Source organism: Pseudophryne corroboree, chromosome 6 (genome assembly GCF_028390025.1).
Source record: "Pseudophryne corroboree isolate aPseCor3 chromosome 6, aPseCor3.hap2, whole genome shotgun sequence".
Classification (NCBI taxonomy): Eukaryota; Metazoa; Chordata; class Amphibia; order Anura; family Myobatrachidae; genus Pseudophryne; species Pseudophryne corroboree.
In genome coordinates, this window is record NC_086449.1 from 750509022 (window position 1) to 750527910 (window position 18889).

An 18889-nucleotide genomic window follows, 5' to 3' on the forward strand; every position below is an offset into this window, starting at 1 on the left:
TACACATTTGCTGTACATTATTAGTGCCCTTATACACATAATGACACACATACAGTAGTACCCTGTTACACATATGCCGCACATTATTAATGCCCTTATACACATAATGACACACATAGTGGCTCTTTACACATATGTTGCACATTATTAATGCATTTTTACATGACACACATAATGCTCCTACACATATTCCGAATACTACTGCACAACCAACTCACTCACATGCACACAGCACTCACACTGCCACTAACACTGTGACCTCTGCCTCTGCTTGAATACAGATGTGTCCTCACAAATCTTGCATCAATACTAACGTCGGGCACCTTTTTTTTAATGAAAATACATCTTATTTGTATTGCTATGTGACTAGGATGCACAAGCAGCTTCTGCTGATTAAACTGATATGCAGCATGCCAATATACTGTGTGAGACTGTGGCTGTATCTGCATATGAAATGCTACACACAGAATATAGGCATGCCGCATATCATTTTAATCAGCAGAAGCTGCTGATGCCCCTAGGCATATCAAATGCCCTAGGCAATTGCCTAGTTTGCCTATGCCTATGGCCGGCTCTGAGGTGAGCGGATGCAGGAACAAGCAGAAGAGTCTATGTATGAAAAGTGAAATATTCTGGAGTCTTGGAGGTTGTGGGAGAGTGCGTAGGTAAGTAAAACTAGCTATGTTTTTGGTTGTGATGTGCTATTCCAGAACGGGACATTGTAGCTGAGCCCCTCTTAAGGGCCGATTCAATTGTTATTTCCCCGTAGCTACCACTATTGGGTGTAAAACGGAGCAAATCATTTGTTGCTCCATTTAGACACTCAGTAGGCACGGGGATTATTATTTTTCTCGCAGTCTTCTGAGGTTCGAGAAGAAACGTGCACTAAGTCGGCACTTTGGGCGTCTGAACGGGAGTTTGTATGCCGAAAGCTAGACTTTAGAGGGATTTAGGACCTAATTCAGACCTGATCGCTGCTGTGCATTTTTTCGCAGAGCAGCCGATCAGGTCTGAACTGCGCATGCGCCGCAGTTCGTTGGCACATGCCAGACAGCCGATGGCCATCTCAGCCCAGCGATCGCCTCTGCCTGATTGACAGGCAGAGACGATCGCTGGACGGGAGGGGACGGGCCGCAGCGGCTGTGTGACGTCACAAGCAGCCGCTGTGACCTGGACATTAGCAGGTAGCTCCCTGCCAGCGCGCAGGAGCTGCACAGGTAGGGAGCTATTAGTCAAGTACAAAAGCTTCGCCCCTGTGCGATGCTTATGTGTGTGTGTGTGGGGGGGGGGGGGGGGGGGGGGGTAGGGTCAGACATGCGGAGCGAACCAGCCCTGTGCTGGGTGTTCCCCCACATGTCTGAGTAACTGATCCCAGCTATGCAAAATCTTGCACGGCTACAATCAGGTCTGAATTAGGCCCTTTGTCCCTAGTATTTTGGGGTTTTTTGTTCTAGATTACAGTACATATTTGTATTGTTACTATAGATGATTTCTGTTAGGACTTTTATAGTGTGTGTTTGTATATTATTATTATTATTATTATTATTATTATTATCCTTTATTTATATGGTGCCACAAGGGATCCGCAGCGCCCAATTACAGAATACATAAACAAATAATCAAACAGGAAAACAGCAACTTACAGTTGACGATAATATAGGACAAGTACAGGGTAAATAAACATAGCTACATCTTCAGATGACACTGGAATAAGTATATATATATATATATATATATATATATATTGTTTTTGCACTGTAGTTGGTATGTCTGCCTCATAGCAGTGGGGTTAGGGTTTTCAGTCCAGCCAGGCTTTGTATTTTCTCCTTGTGGTTACATTCTCAGTGCCTGATTAATGTTTGTGTGGGCCTTAGGGTTGCTTGTGAGGGCCACCATCAATATACTGGAGCACCTCTATCTTTTAACCTCGTATAACATCGACCCTCCTCTACTGCACAGTGTTCTGGATCGGTCTCCCTGCCCCTTGGTTTCCTTTCCTTAGGTGGTGTTGTGTGGCTCTTCAGGTTTCTTCCTCTAGTTGCTACTGACAGCCACTTGCAGCATCATCATGTCTGCAACGGTGCCAGGTGCCAGACCGGGGTCCAGTAACTCCGGGAGACGACTGAGACCGCAATCTGGGCACCAAGAGAGGCACAGTCAGGGCAATGGTTGTGGTGGCTCTTGTGGTCGCCCTTCCTATAATCTGCCCTTGTGCGTGGGTTTCCTCCTGCAATTCAAAAACATTCTGACAGGTTAGTTGGGTTTTGACAAAATATTTACCCCTAGTATACAGTATATGTGTACATGTAGTAGGCAGTATAGATTGTAAGCATCACTGGAGCAGGGACTTATGAATTGGACATATGAATGACTTGGTGGTCTATTCATGAAGCAGTGAAAAAAGTGTGTAGAAGTGAGCACCAGTGGAGAAGTTGCCCATGGCAACTAATCAGTGTTAAGGTAACATTTAAAAAATGCATTTTATAAAATTATACATTGCAGCTGACAGGCTCGCTTTTCCACTTTTCTGCTTACTTAAATGTTTCTTCCAGTGCTTGTTTATTTGTAGCACTGCTTTTTTTATTGTGTTATGTATTTGTCCCATTTAAATGTTACTACCAAAGTAATGGGATGGGGGGGGGGTCAAAATGTGGCCAATGCCATCCGACACTGTGATGTAAACTTCCTTAAAGTCAAGTAAGTTGAAAGTGCTTTTTTAAGCAACCTGAAAGCTCTTTGATGTAAATGTATCCTAAACCATTAGCGAACCATTAAAAAAAAAAAAAAAAGGTTGGCATTTAGGGATGGTTTTTATATGGATCTTGGTTTTTTCCCTGTACGTTGAGAATGTTTAGTACAGTGGACAAAGGCTATAAATGTACCTAATTGGTTGCTAAAGGACTAAAAAAATAAATAAAAAAATGCTCCTTCAATTTAGTCGTCCTGTGGTCACCCGTTAAAAAACGCCAGTCTTCACCTCACAAGTAAAATGATGACCTCTGTAATATGTATTATGTCTACAAAGACATGGCGTAAGGAGATTCTCTGTTCCTAATTACCTCTGCATCTTTCTGCATCAGATACCTTAATAAACCTATTAGGAGCAGCAACAGGCGATTCTTCTAAAGAGGGGTCCCAGCGCTTTCCTAGGAGGCAGTCATTAGCGCGCAGGGAGTTACCGCTCACTGGGGGTAATTCCAAGTTGATCGCAGCAGGAATTCTGTTAGCAGTTGGGCAAAACCATGTGCACTGCAGGGGGGCAGATATAACATGTGCAGAGAGAGATAGATTTAGGTGTGGTGAGTTCAATCTGCAATCTAATTTGCAGTGTAAAAATAAAGCAGCCAGTATTTACCCTGCACAGAAATAAAATAACCCACCCAAATCTAACTCTCTCTGCAAATGTTATATCTGCCACACCTGCAGTGCACATGGTTTTGCCCAACTGCTAAAAAATGTCCTGCTGCGATCAACTTGGAATTACCCCCCCTGTCTGCAGTAGAATGTTCATCTCTACTTCAACCTAATGAAAACAAAGACTGTGGTTGCTTCGGAAGTCAGATGTGCTGCAGAATTAGGCATGCAATGATATTGCTCTGCAAGCCGCTGTACTGTAGAGAAGGAAATGAAATTTGCGTCTCATTCTGCAGTTGGGTCTCAATGTCTGTGACAGAGGGAGCATGGCGGATTGTTCACCAGATTATGCACGCTCATGTGTCACTCATTTTATTTCTTCACTGGACGCATTTTTTCTCAATTTCACCCTTTGTAGGTTGGTTGTTCAAGCAAAAGGGAATTCCTAAGAGCTCCTTGATTGACACAATAAATGAAACATCATCGAGTTGCCAGGTGTCCCAGACATACTCGTGATCTATTAATTTTGGCTTCTGGAACTAGTCATTCCTCTCTTGAATTATTTAGTACAACTTCTCTTGATCTGTGCTCATTTCTCAAATACCTTGTTCTGTGTGAGGTACATTATTACTGACATTGAGAACTGAATCGTCTTACGATCTTCATTATGATTATGTAGAATTAGGGATGATGCATGTGTTTTGTTGCAGTGCAGACCATATACAAATCACCAAGAGGGTTCTGGAAGCTGCGTTCTACTCTTGCCGTTAGTCTCTAGAAAATGCTCATTGAAGCTCCACTACCACGGAGTACTAGATTTTGCTAGGGATGGCCATCGATGATTCCTAATTATCGAGGGTTTTTGGCCGATGTAGAATACTTTTGCCATCTATGTGGGAAAACCTGATGGTTTCCCTCCGTCGATGGTGAATATTCCGCATACACAGGCTCCAAATGGGTGCGAGAAGGTGCAGTAATATTTTGTTAGTGCCCAGGTAGCTTGTGATGCCTTATAGCATTATGGTTACTTGAGAGAGGTTTTTTTTTTTCATCAGTCATGCTTGAATAAGGGTAATAATACACAAGAGAATAGTATAGGGCAACAATAGGCAATGACTATCTAATGCTCCAGCTGCTGTTGAACCAACAGTAAAACTGTGGCAGGGCTTGCTGGGATGTTTAGTTCCACGACAGCTGGACCTCCAGAGGGCGCATACCACTGTTCAGGGGTGTAGTCTGGTGTTGTCTCATTGGCTTTTATCATCTCTGTGATGTTACACAATGAGGCTGCAGAAAATGCCTCCTCTATGCAAAATAGCTGTTGCCTCAATCAGCCTGGTGCCTCCCCTAGTGTGGGGGAAGAGAGATGCAGATGCACACTCTTAGCACTAAGAACACTGATAATAAAAATAATTTAAATAAACCCTCACAATTAACATGGAGTATAATTGAAGTTCTTAGCACACATTTGCGCAAATATGCGGGCCCATGCACCGCGGCCAGGTGACTTCATCACATGGGTCCCTAACATCTCTAATACTATCACATTCTATAAATTTATACAGGACTTACCTCTAAATAGGGCCTTATCAATGTGTGATCTGAAATGCAGGAACCCAGCTAATTAAAACACCTGAGGGTGAATGGGAGGAGTGCCAATACCAGAGGAAGGAAGCCTTGCCTTCCAGTGTACAATAAATACACAATTATACTCCATGTTAATTGTGAGGGTTTATTTAAATTATTTTTATTATCAGTGTTCTTAGTGCTAAGAGTGTGCATCTGCATCTCTCTTCCCCCAGCATAGTATTAGAAGCCTCAGCATGATAGCACCTCTTGATCTCTTTAGTAATAGGATGTGCAATCCAGGTTCCCCCCTTTTGCCTCCCCTAGTGTGACAGGTGCCAGAGTGCCTTAGCGAAACTCTTCTTCCAAATCTGTCAGTTTATGAAAAATTAAACTTTTACCAGGTTACGAAAAAAACTTAAATGTTCTGTTCTGTAAAGATAATTAGATAGCTGGATTAATTTGTAAAGTGACTTTCCGTAAAACAGATGCAATTTAAAGTGTGTAGCAAGATGATGGCTGGAATATTGGAGTTTGTCCGAGTGATAAAATGTAGATCTCAGGGCAGAAAAGACTTCATAACAAAGTGTCGCTTCTGCTGCTAGCTGGCAAGTCACGCTCTATAGAATCCCATTACACAGATGTCTAGTGCGAAAGCTCCGAGTGTCTGTTGTTAGTATTATCCATTGTGTTCCTTACGCTTGCTTTTATGCCCCGTCCTCAGGAGATCCAGTACCAATGACTATATAGTACAAATTATAAAGTTTCCTGTAAGCACCTGCTTCGTTATGATGATCAACAAGTCACAGGGGCAAACGCTCAGGACTGCAGATATAGGGGTATATTCAATTAGCAGCGATAACGGACTTTTCGCGTGAAAAGTCCGGTTTTCGGGCGAAAAAACAGACTTTTCCCGCCAAACGCAATTACAGCCTATTCAATTTTCCTGGAAAATTTATCGGTGATCATTTTTTCACTAATTTCACTTCACCTACTCTGAAGCAGGTGAAAAGTTGGGAAAAGTCACTATTTTAAGGTAAAAATGTTTGGATATGGTACAGAACTCTTGGGACACCCCCCTTAATGACTAATTAGGCATGTTGAGGTTTTTAATTATTTTTAATTGGCCAATAATGACATATCATTTTTGGGGTGAAAAAGTACAAAGTGATGGAAATTGGGGTTCAAGGTATGGGACAGGTATATTGGGGTGCTTTATGAGTGGGACAGGTGTTTTTAGGCTTGCAGATGGGAGTAATTGGTCTGTTTCCACTTTTTTTTTAAAGTACCCTAAAATGACCCAAATATATACTTATACCCATTTTCATGTACCCCAAATTTAATGAGAGCATTTATTTTGCTAAAAAAAACTTGCTTTCTATAATTTTCTCTAACGTCCTAGTGGATGCTGGGGACTCCGTAAGGACCATGGGGAATAGACGGGCTCCGCAGGAGACTGGGCACTCTAAGAAAGATTTAGTACTACTGGTGTGCACTGGCTCCTCCCTCTATGCCCCTCCTCCAGACCTCAGTTAGAATCTGTGCCCGGCCAGAGCTGGGTGCTTTTAGTGAGCTCTCCTGAGCTTGCTAATAAGAAAGTATTTTAGTTAGGTTTTTTATTTTCAGAGAGCTTCTGCTGGCAACAGACTTTCTGCTACGTGGGACTGAGGGGAGAGAAGCAAACCTACTAACTGCGGCTAGGTTGCGCTTCTTAGGCTACTGGACACCATTAGCTCCAGAGGGTTCGAACACAGGATCTTAACCTTGGTTGTCCGTTCCCGGAGCCGCACCGCCGTCCCCCTCGCAGAGCCAGCAGCCGGCAGAAGCAAGAAGACATCGAAATCGGCGGCAGAAGACTCCTGTCTTCACATGAGGTAGCGCACAGCACTGCAGCTGTGCGCCATTGCTCCCACACTACCCGCACACTCCGGTCACTGTAGGGTGCAGGGCGCAGGGGGGGGGGGGGGCGCCCTGGGCAGCAATTATGATACCTCTTGGCAAAAAGGCACATATATACAGCTGGGCACTGTATATATGTACGAGCCCCCGCCATTATTTTTACACAGAAGCGGGACAGAAGCCCGCCGCTGAGGGGGCGGGGCCTTCTTCCTCAGCACTCACCAGCGCCATTTTCTCTCCACAGCTCCGCTGAGAGGAAGCTCCCCAGGCTCTCCCCTGCAGTCTCAAGGTAGAAAAAGGGTAAAAAAGAGAGGGGGGGGGGCACATAAATTTAGGCGCATTTATCATTATACAGCAGCTACTGGGTAAACACTAAGTTACTGTGTAATCCCTGGGTTATATAGCGCTGGGGTGTGTGCTGGCATACTCTCTCTCTGTCTCCCCAAAAGGCCTTGTGGGGGTCCTGTCCTCATTTAGAGCAATCCCCTGTGTGCGTGCGGTGTGTCGGTACGTTTGTGTCGACATGTTTGACGAGGAAGGGTACGTGGAGGCAGAACAGGTGCAAATGAATGTGGTGTCGCCGCCGACGGTGCAGACACCTGATTGGATGGATATATGGAAGGTGTTAAATGATAACGTAAACTCCTTGCATAAAAGGTTGGATAAAGCTGATGTCTTGGGGCAGTCAGGGTCTCAACCCATGTCTGATCCTACAGCTCAGAGGCCGTCAGGGTCTCAAAAGCGCCCACTATCCCAGATTGTTGACACAGATATCGACACAGATTCTGACTCCAGTGTCGATGGCGATGATGCAAAGTTGCAGCATAAAATGACTAAAGCCATCCGCTACATGATTATAGCAATGAAGGATGTATTGCACATATCGGAGGAAAATCCTGTCCCTGACAAGAGGGTTTATATGTTTGGGGAGAAAAAGCAAGAAGTGACTTTTCCCCCTTCACATGAATTAAACGAATTATGTGAAAAAGCGTGGGATTCTCGTGATAGGAAAGTACTGATTTCCAAAAGATTACTTATGGCGTATCCTTTCCCGCCAACTGACAGATTACGCTGGGAATCCTCCCCTAGGGTAGACAAAGCGTTGACCCGCTTATCTAAGAAGGTGGCTCTGCCGTCACAGGATACGGCCGCCCTAAAGGATCCTGCGGATAGGAAGCAGGAAGGTATCCTGAAGTCTGTTTATACACATTCTGGTACTCTACTGAGGCCAGCAATTGCTTCGGCCTGGATGTGTAGTGCTGTAGCAGAATGGACAGATACTCTGTCTGAGGAGATAGATACCCTGGACAGGGAGACTATTTTACTGACCCTAGGACATATCAAAGACGCTGTCCTATATATGAGGGATGCCCAGAGGGACATTTGCCTGTTGGGCTCTAGAATAAACGCAATGTCGATTTCTGCCAGAAGGGTCCTGTGGACTCGGCAATGGACAGGTGATGCCGACTCTAAAAAACACATGGAGGTTTTACCTTACAAGGGTGAGGAATTGTTTGGGGACGGTCTCTCTGACCTAGTTTCCACAGCTACGGCGGGGAAGTAAATTTTTTTACCATATATTCCCTCACAGCCTAAGAAAGCACCGTATTACCAAATGCAGTCCTTTCGTTCACAAAAAAGCAAGAAAGTCAGAGGTGCATCCTTTCTTGCCAGAGGCAGGGGTAGAGGAAAGAAGCTGCACCATGCAGCTAGTTCCCAGGAACAAAAGTCCTCCCCGGCTTCCACTAAATCCACCGCATGACGCTGGGGCTCCACAGGCGGAGCCAGGAGCGGTGGGGGCGCATCTCCGAAATTTCAGCCATCAGTGGGTTCGCTCAAGGGTGGATCCTTGGGCTATACAAATTGTGTCTCAGGGACACAAGCTGGAATTCGAAGTGACGCCACCTCACCGTTACCTAAAATCGGCCCTGCCAGCTTCCCCAATGGAAAGGGAGGTAGTGTTAGCGGCGATTCGCAAGTTATATCTCCAGCAGGTGGTGGTAAAGGTTCCCCTCCTTCAACAGGGAAGGGGTTACTATTCCACTATGTTTGTGGTACCGAAACCAGACGGTTCGGTCAGGCCCATTTTGAATTTAAAATCCCTGAACATTTATCTGAAGAAATTCAAGTTCAGAATGGAATCGCTCAGAGCGGGCATTGCAAGCCTGGAAGAGGGGGATTTTATGGTGTCTCTGGACATCAAGGATGCTTACTTGCAGGTCCCCATTTATCCAGCACATCAGGAGTACCTCAGGTTTGTGGTACAGGACTGTCATTACCAATTCCAGACGTTGCCGTTTGGCCTGTCCACGGCACCGAGAATATTTACCAAGGTAATGGCGGAAATGATGGTTCTCCTTCGGAAGCAAGGAGTTAAAATTATCCCATACTTGGACGATCTCCTCATAAAGGCGAGGTCCAGGGAGCAGTTGCTGATCAGCGTAGCACACTCTCAGGAAGTGTTGCGACAGCACGGCTGGATTCTGAATATTCCAAAGTCGCAGCTGATTCCTACGACGCGTCTGCCCTTCCTGGGCATGATTCTGGACACAGATCAGAAGAAGGTATTTCTCCCGGAGGAGAAGGCTCAGGAGCTCGTGACTCTGGTCAGAGACCTCCTAAAACTAAAACAGGTATCGGTGCATCACTGCACGCGAGTCCTGGGAAAGATGGTGGCGTCATACGAAGCCATTCCCTTCGGCAGGTTCCATGCGAGGATCTTTCAGTGGGATCTGTTGGACAAGTGGTCCGGATCGCATCTTCAGATGCATCGGCTGATCACCCTGTCCCCCAGGGCCAGGGTGTCTCTTCTGTGGTGGCTGCAGAGTGCTCACCGTCTCGAGGGCCGCAGGTTCGGCATACAGGACTGGGTCCTGGTGACCACGGATGCAAGCCTCCGAGGATGGGGGGCAGTCACTCAGGGAAGAAACTTCCAAGGGCTGTGGTCAAGTCAGGAGACTTGTCTGCACATAATATCCTGGAACTAAGGGCCATATAAAACGCCCTGAGTCAAGCGGAGCCTCTGCTTCGAAACCAACCAGTGCTGATTCAGTCAGTGGCCCATGTAAACCGCCGGGGCGGCACAAGAAGCAGGGTGGCAATGGCGGAAGCCACCAGGATTCTTCGGTGGGCGGAGAATCACGTGCAAGCACTGTCAGTAGTGTTCATTCCGGGAGTGGACAACTGGGAAGCAGACTTCCTCAGCAGACACGACCTCCACCCGGGAGAGTGGGGACTTCATCAGGAAGTCTTCACGCAGATTGCAAATCGATGGGAACTGCCACAGGTGGACATGATGGCGTCCCGCCTCAACAAAAAGCTAAAAAGGTATTGCGCCAGGTCAAGGGACCCTCAGGCGATAGCTGTGGATGTACTAGTAACACCGTGGGTGTTCCAGTCGGTCTATGTGTTTCCTTCTCTTCCTCTCATACCCAAGGTGCTGAGAATCGTAAGAAAAAGAGGAGTGAGAACAATACTCATTGTTCCGGATTGGCCAAGAAGGGCTTGGTACCCGGAACTGCAAGAAATGCTCACAGAGGACCCATGGCCTCTGCCTCTCAGACAGGACCTGTTGCAACAAGGGCCCTGTCTGTTCCAAGACTTACCGCGGCTGCGTTTGACGGCATGGCGGTTGAACGCCGGATCCTAGTGGAAAAAGGCATTCCGGAGGAAGTTATTCCTACGCTGATAAAGGCTAGGAAGGACGTGACAGCAAAGCATTATCACCGTATATGGCGAAAATATGTTGCTTGGTGTGAGGCCAGGAAGGCCCCTACAGAGGAATTCCAGCTGGGCCGATTCCTGCACTTCCTACAGTCAGGAGTGACTATGGGCCTAAAATTAGGGTCCATAAAGGTCCAGATTTCGGCCCTATCCATTTTCTTTCAAAAAGAACTGGCTTCACTTCCTGAGGTTCAGACGTTTGTTAAGGGAGTGCTGCATATTCAGCCCCCTTTTGTGCCACCAGTGGCACCTTGGGATCTTAACGTGGTGTTGGGTTTCCTGAAATCCCACTGGTTTGAGCCACTTAAGACCGTGGAGCTAAAGTATCTCACATGGAAAGTGGTCATGCTGTTGGCCTTAGCTTCGGCTAGGCTTGTGTCAGAATTGGCGGCTTTGTCATGTAAAAGCCCCTATCTGGTTTTCCATATGGACAGGGCAGAATTGCGGACTCGTCCGCAATTTCTGCCAAAGGTGGTGTCATCTTTTCATTTGAACCAACCTATTGTGGTGCCTGCGGCTACTCGTGACTTGGAGGATTCCAAGTTGCTGGACGTAGTCAGGGCTTTGAAGATTTATGTAACCAGAACGGCTGGAGTCAGGAAGACTGACTCGCTGTTTATCCTGTATGCATCCAACAAGCTGGGTGCTCCTGTTTCAAAGCAAACTATTGCTCGCTGGATCTGTAACACGATTCAGCAGGCTCATTCTGCGGCTGGATTGCCGCATCCAAAATCAGTGAAAGCCCATTCCACAAGGAAGGTGGGCTCTTCTTGGGCGGCTGCCCGAGGGGTCTCGGCATTACAGCTTTGCCGAGCTGCTACTTGGTCGGGTTCAAACACATTTGCAAAATTCTACAAGTTTGATAACCTGGCTGAGGAGGACCTTGTGTTTGCCCATTCGGTGCTGCAGAGTCATCCGCACTCTCCCGCCCGTTTGGGTGCTTTGGTATAATCCCCATGGTCCTTACGGAGTCCCCAGCATCCACTTGGACGTTAGAGAAAATAAGATTTTACTTACCGGTAAATCTATTTCTCGTAGTCCGTAGTGGATGCTGGGCGCCCGTCCCAAGTGCGGACTTTCTGCAATACGTGTATATAGTTATTGCTTAATAAAGGGTTATGTTATGTTGGCATCCATTGGTTGATTCTCTGTTGTTTGTTCATACTGTTAACTGGGTAAGTTTATCACAAGTTATACGGTGTGATTGGTGTGGCTTGTATGAGTCTTACCCTGGATTCCAAAATCCTTTCCTTGTAATGTCAGCTCTTCCGGGCACAGTTTCCTTAACTGAGGTCTGGAGGAGGGGCATAGAGGGAGGAGCCAGTGCACACCAGTAGTACTAAATCTTTCTTAGAGTGCCCAGTCTCCTGCGGAGCCCGTCTATTCCCCATGGTCCTTACGGAGTCCCCAGCATCCACTACGGACTACGAGAAATAGATTTACCGGTGAGTAAAATCTTATTTTTTTGCATTTAAAAAAAAATGCATATAACAGCCATTTCACACAATTTAAGTCCCCAAAACTCTCTAATGTGATCTCTAATACACTTCTCTTCTGTTTTCCTATGTTAGTTTAGCATTTTTTGGGGTACAGGCTGATTTCCCCATTTTCACCTGCACTTTTCACTGCAAGAATTTTCAGGTGAAACCCGTTTGGAATTAAATAGGTCGAAAAACGGAGCGTTTTCGCCCAATTGGCGCGAAAAATTTTTGGGTGAAAAATTGCCGCGAATTTGCGGATAATTGAATACCCTAGTAAGATTTCAGGACCAGCTGCTTCTCCTATGGGCAGCTTTACGTGGCATGCTCACGAGTTCGTAGCCCCAAGCATTTTTTTCTGTTAATCCCTGAGGGAAAAACGGCAAATATTGTTTACAAAGAAATTTTGTGATTAATGTGTACAATATAAAATTTACATCACAATATTAGGTGCATCTACTGTCTTTGTAAAATTAGTTCCTCTGAGCAATAGCAGACATCCACGCGAGCAAAGCCGCAGGCAAATGCTAGTAACTTAATAAATAAACTAGTATTTTTCCATATTATTCAGATTTCTAAATGCTTCGATTTCCAGATGTTAAATTACATTATAGTCTATTGCTTTGATTTGATCAAGTAACAACAAATCTACCCAGTGAATTAAGCTCACTGGATTGTCTCGGGAAACCTCAGTGACCCTTAGCATGACGTTCTATGAGTGGAGTTTCATGTCTAAAGAGGGTATGGATCACAGAGTCAACCAAAATTAGATCGACAGTCATTAGGTCAACCACTGCTGGGTGACATGGTCAAAAGGTCAACAGGGGGGAAAAGGTTGACATGACTAATGGTTGACACATACATTTTTTGCGTGTAGTTTTCGCTGTCAAAGCATGTGGAACCCCAGTTAGTGTACCTCAGGCAAGGTGCCTTGCTTCACTGCCACTACGCTTGGCACAGGTTACTATTCCCAATCGTGGTCCACGTGGATAGTAAAGTATGAAAATGTTTAACAAAAATCACACACCCCCAAAAAAAGAAAGAAAGAAAGATGTCGACCATATGTGTCGACCATTTGCACCTGTTGACCTTTTGTATCCGTCGACCTTTTGACTGTAGACCTAATAGACATATATTTTATAGTATGAGTTTTATTGAATTATGATAATTGATACAATTTTATCCTGAAAAGAAAAGTGTGTAAAGTAATATTTTGTGTAGTGAACAATAAGCACGGAGTATAACCCGCATTTTCTTATATCCTTTCTACACACTCAGGGAGCCCACTTGTGATTGCACTCGCTTGATGAAAATAAATGAGAGCCTGTACGTTTCTTTCTTGTGTTGTGCCTCCTGGGAATCAGGAGACTTCAACCAGCGGTGTGATCTAAGGGATAAGACCGCTTTATTGTCTTTTCATCGTTCCTCCTTTCCTTTATTTATCTCAGAGGCGAGAGTGAGAACAATGCAAAGTGGTCCTTCTATATTACTGTTGTTTAGGGGAATATCATAACATGCTCTTGCATTAAAAACAAATGATATATGCATCTATAAAATCGCCTACAGTTGATATATAGCAAGTGTACCTACCCAACGTAGCTGATTATATTAATAGAGTTCCAGAAACAATTCCAGAGGTGAAGAAACCCATATACACACTTTAATCTGCCTGGCTGGGAGCTTGCCTCACCTTCTATAGAAGTATTTGACCTCATCTTTCTCAGTGGAGCATTTATAATAAGAAAAACCTGCACTCTTGAAGTTCTGAAATGTGGGCTTTGTGGATGTTTGGCGCTGATTTTAGAGATTTGGGTTAGGAGTGTGTGATTGTTCTTTGTTATTTTGCTGGTTAAGGCACCTTCTAGAGCAGAGTTCTCAGCACTGAATGAACTGGTTGTGAAATCAGTGCACAGAAGATAATAAAAGTTTCTGCCACAACTTGCAACCAGTCAGACTGGCATATTCCTAGTACAGCTGATGAAGAGCAAGCGAAGGAGGTTGGGTTAATTGATAATAGCGCTACTTTTGCATTAGGTCTAATGGTTGGCAGTAGGTGGCTCAATTAGCCTTCACCTGTGGCTGTAATAAATCAAAGAATATAAGACTGATTGGGAGCAGCTTACTTCTACATTATGCGTCCTCTTTACTTCTGAAGGCTCCAGTAGTAAGTGAGTATTGGTGGACTAATGGGTGCTTATGTGGGAGGCATGATTAATATGTAAGGGGCGTGTGGGAAGGTTGCATGGGTTACGTGGAGTGGTCTGTTGAACAATTAATTGAAGTGGGGAGGTGTGAGAGCATATGACGTGGGATGTTGTAGAGCAAGTAGAGATGTGACTTCCATGTTGCAGAGTTTTGGAGTATAGGTGGGATCTGAGTGCATGTGGGGGCATTTCGTGGCAATTGGGGGTCTGAGGGCATGTGATAATTTTGGAGAAAGTGGGAAGTCTGGGTTCCATGCCATCGAATTTTGGAGCAAATGTCACTATTTTGGGGAGAGGGATGTGGAAGTGCTGAGATTGTTTCCAAGCTTTTTATCTTGGAATGAAGGGTAATGTGTGGCCCTATTGAAGGTCAGAGGCCATGCTTGCTTTCCTTGCTTGCATTAGATTGCCCATCACTGTACAGCTAAATGAGTGCGGTTCCTTACAGAGAAATATACTGCTCACAGTGTAGAAAAATTTTGTTTAGAACTCCAGGGGTGCTACAAAATGAAAGTACATTTAGAGATAGTTAAAGGTAGTTATCAGAGGTAAAGCAGGAAACATTAACATTACCTCATGGAAAAACTGCTTCTTACAGCACGTTCTGATTATAATGTAATTCCGTAGAATTGTAGGTTTGCCGTCAATCCTGGCAAAAATTGTGTTTTAAGAAACTGGATGGATTTCTGATTACAGGCTGCTGATCCAAGCAAGTCCGTATACATGTACTGAAAGACTAAATAAACATATTTACAACTGTATATGTGAAAGCTTTAGGAAGTTGTCTGGACTGAAGGTATTTTAAAGAGTCTGTACTCGGTGAAGGGGATGTCTTCTGTACACAGTATAATTGTGTTGCTGTAGTGGTACTGTCCAGCTGTTCAGAACAGCTTTGTGGCATTGTCTGACCTGTTGGCTAGATTCTAGTTTACAACCAGTGAATGCAGCCAGTTTGTGGACTGGTCCAAGGGGGGCCCACACCACACACATTTTATTACTTACCTCTCCGGAGTCCCGTGTCGGAGCTGCAGCAGCTGTAAAAATCCACCGGCAAAATAGCCGCCATGTTCCGAGAGATCAAGAAGTCTATTCATGAAGCAGTGAAAAGTGTGCGGAAGTGAGCCAGTGGAGAAGTTGCTCATGACAACCAATCAGCATTGAAGTAACATTTATAATTTGCATACTATACAGTTATACAGCAGCTGATTGGTTGTCATGGGCAACTTCTCCACTCTTTTTTCACTACTTCATGAATGGACCCTTAAATCCCTACTGTGCATGGCGTGGTGCATGCACAGTCGAGATTTAGGGGGAGATGTACAAAGCAGTTATAAAAGTGGAGAAGTGAGCCAGTGGAGAAGTTGCCCATGGCAACCAATCATCATTGACTTAACATTTATAATTTGCATACTATAAAAGTACACAGAGCAGCTGAATGGTTGCCATGGGCAACTTCTCCACTGGCTCACCTCTCCACTTTTATCACTGCTTAGTACATTTACCCCTTAATCTCAGGAACATGGCGGGTGCCATGTTTCTGGAGACCTGCGCATGTGCAGTAAATTCTGGCACGTCGTGAAGAGGAGGGGTCCCGCCGCCCAGAGACTTCACATGGGCACCCTCCTCTTTTAAAATGCCCCTGCATCAACCCCAATGTCTTTAACTCAAAGCCTACTTTTCAATGTTGTCAACGCACCCAAATGAACATAATAAGAGAGTATAGTTGCCTGCAGCTGAATTTGTTACCAAAAGGACCTAAGGCACGGCCCAATGAGAATGTGACCTGGCCTGGCATTGCATTGCAGCATTATAGTAGATATTTGATGATTAATGCAAAGTAGCACATTCTCTCAGTTACTTTAGTCTAGTAGAAGTAAATTTGTTTGCATTCACGATTTGTCTCTGTTTGCTCTGGAGGCTCATGCTAACTTGTCTTCCCTCAGGAGATGTGGTAGATGTCTATCAGAGGGAGTTCCTGGCCCTCCGCGATCGCCTGCATGCTGCAGAACAGGAGAACCTGAAACGCTCCAAGGAACTGAACCTGGTTCTGGATGAAATCAAAAGGGCCATCTCTGAAAAGCAAGCCTTACGGGACATCAACCGCACGTGGAGCAGCTTATCTGGTGAGACAAGTTTCTAGCCTAGCGGCAAATCGCCTTTCATTAACAGTGCCCAGTATGCTTCAAGTCAGCATAGCCTGTGCCTTCTCTTCACGCTGCTGCTGCAGAACACGGAGTTTATCAAACAGGGAATGTGGGCGTGTTTTCTCTTACAATGTTCAGCATTGCAATTACGGCTTCATAGGATACGGAAGCCAGTGCTGGATAATTAGAGTATATTCAGTGGAATTGGCTGTTTTATTTTAAACACATATGCCTGTGACAATTATTCTTAGAAACATACGTAGGTCATACAGAGTAACAATGGTGGGAGAAAACCAGCCATTTTATCTATCGGGATCCACAGGATCTACCTTGGGATATGATGAAGCAACAGCGGATTGGGAACCAAACAGCCATATTTACCACTTGTACCTGAGTAATAACGTTTTACTTTTTGTATACAAACTTTTTGGCAGAAATGTTAAAGGAGAAGCACCCAATGCATTCATATGTCCTAGATCATAAGCAATTATGCCCCAGCTCTCCTGTCCATCCTCTCCGACATCTAAAATTGCCATCTCCTGATATTTTATTAAGCAAATTCAAATAAGGTTTACTAATGGCAGCCATTTTGTTTGATCTATTTTCCTACGTGCTCTTTAATAGATCATTTAGCTAATGCTCATGTCAAAGCTGTCAAAAGTAATGTTCCTCAGCCGCCTGAATGGCACATCCTCTTAAAAGGCTTTTTAGAATCTGAAGACGTACAAGAAATATAACAGACTCTTCTAATCTGTAAATATAGAAAGATAATTCATACTAATGTGTCTCTGTTTCCTTGGATCTATCCCTTTATTCTGCCAGGGACCACGTGGTGTGTGACTGTAGAAAATGTATAAAGAGTTGGAGTCGGTAGCTGGATCAATTAGAACTAAATGGATTTTTTTTTTTGCTGCTGCTGATAAAACCTAATAATCAAAGTTTAATTACTGTTGCCTGGACTGCTGAATATGCGTTCTCTTAAATGATCAAATAGTATGTAACAGGGAGATTTCATGCAAAACTGCGGAATAGGGTAGCGTTTACAGAATCTGTGGAAAAGGGCAGCGTTAGAGGTGGAATGGGTGGTAGGGGTCCAAGCTTAAGGGGTGTTGCCAGCTGCCAGAAGGGACGTGTCCAGCCATCACAGAGGAGCTTGGCCAACAATTCGAGAGAACATGCAAAGAACAGGACCCCTTTATAACAGCGGGGATAAGGGTGTCTCAGGACCTCGCACTTTGATTAGCAGGAGGCGCTAATCTTTGTATAGTTTCCATAGATACGAACCATCCATGATCCTGACCCACTAAGTTACTGACTCCTAAAGAAGGGGATGAGGCCCTCAGGGAGTAGGGCCCACCGGCATATCCCCTGTACCCATGTGGGCCATTCTCACCCTGGGAGCACTTGTCTTATGACAGAATTTCAGATCATATTTGTATGACAAGTGACACCAAACAGGAAGCAGCACCACTCCTAATTATTACGTGCTGTCCAATTAGGTTGATTAAGCAGATGCTTTTTCTTGTGTTCCACACTAATCTGAGTGTACCTTTTGTGTGATGTGTAATGCACACAGACCTACCTTAATATTGGCCATTGCAGCACTGGTTGAAGCTTTTTTTCTATATATGTGTTAATGGATAAAAACTGTTTAATGAGGTCTTACAATAGAGAACATTATTCTCTTTTGGAACTAGTGACCCCCCAAATAGACACCAGGGCCATAACTAGGTATGTGCTGCAGGGTAGGGGGCACTGTTGGCAGCACTTGTCAACTATCTGTTTTAATTACTTTCATTTGTAGCATCCCCCTTTTTGAAGCCCACCATCACCTGACTGCGCCTATCTCCTTCCCCCACCCCTTTAATCGCTAATACTTATACAACATTCATGAACTTAACTTGAGAGCTCTTTGTTATTCAGTCACACTGTCCTGGGATTCAAACCCACTGTCTGTGGCATTGCAGTCGGACACTCTATTCTTTGAGCTATTTGCTCTTACATAGAACGCTAGAGAATTCTAAGCTAGAGAATTCTAACTATTTGAAGCTGACCTTGTACTTTGTGAAAAACTGATCAGCATTGCAGCTGAGCAGATCTGTGTAGTGTGTAGCTGCAAGGGATTGGATGTGTGGTTGCGTACTACATATATCTGCTCAATTGCAATGCTGATTATATTTTACAAAGTGCAAGTAGCTTTATATAGGGGGTAATTCCAAGTTGATCGCAGCAGGATATTTTGTAGCAGTTGGGCAAAACCATGTGCACTGCAGGGGAGGCAGATATAACATGTGCAGAGAGAGTTAGATTTGGGTGGGTTATTTTGTTTCTGTGCAGGGTAAATACTGGCTGCTTTATTTTTACACTGCAAATTAGATTGCAGATTGAACTCACCACACCCAAATCTCTCGCTCTCTGCACATGTTATATCTGCCCCCCCTGCAGTGCACATGGTTTTGCCCAACTGCTAAAAAATTTCCTGCTGCGATCAACTTGGAATTACCCCCATAGTTGCAAATCT

At 44.7% G+C, this 18889-nt stretch overlaps 1 protein-coding gene across 1 annotated transcript in view; it reads left to right on the plus strand.

The window, feature by feature from the left end:
• MGAT4B (alpha-1,3-mannosyl-glycoprotein 4-beta-N-acetylglucosaminyltransferase B) overlaps positions 1-18889 on the plus strand; it is a 530095-nt gene that overhangs the window by 245616 nt on the left and 265590 nt on the right. The window contains exon 2 of the mRNA XM_063928535.1: positions 16168-16347. Coding sequence (XP_063784605.1) covers positions 16168-16347 — 180 coding nt within the window. The remainder of the gene's footprint in view (positions 1-16167; positions 16348-18889) is intronic.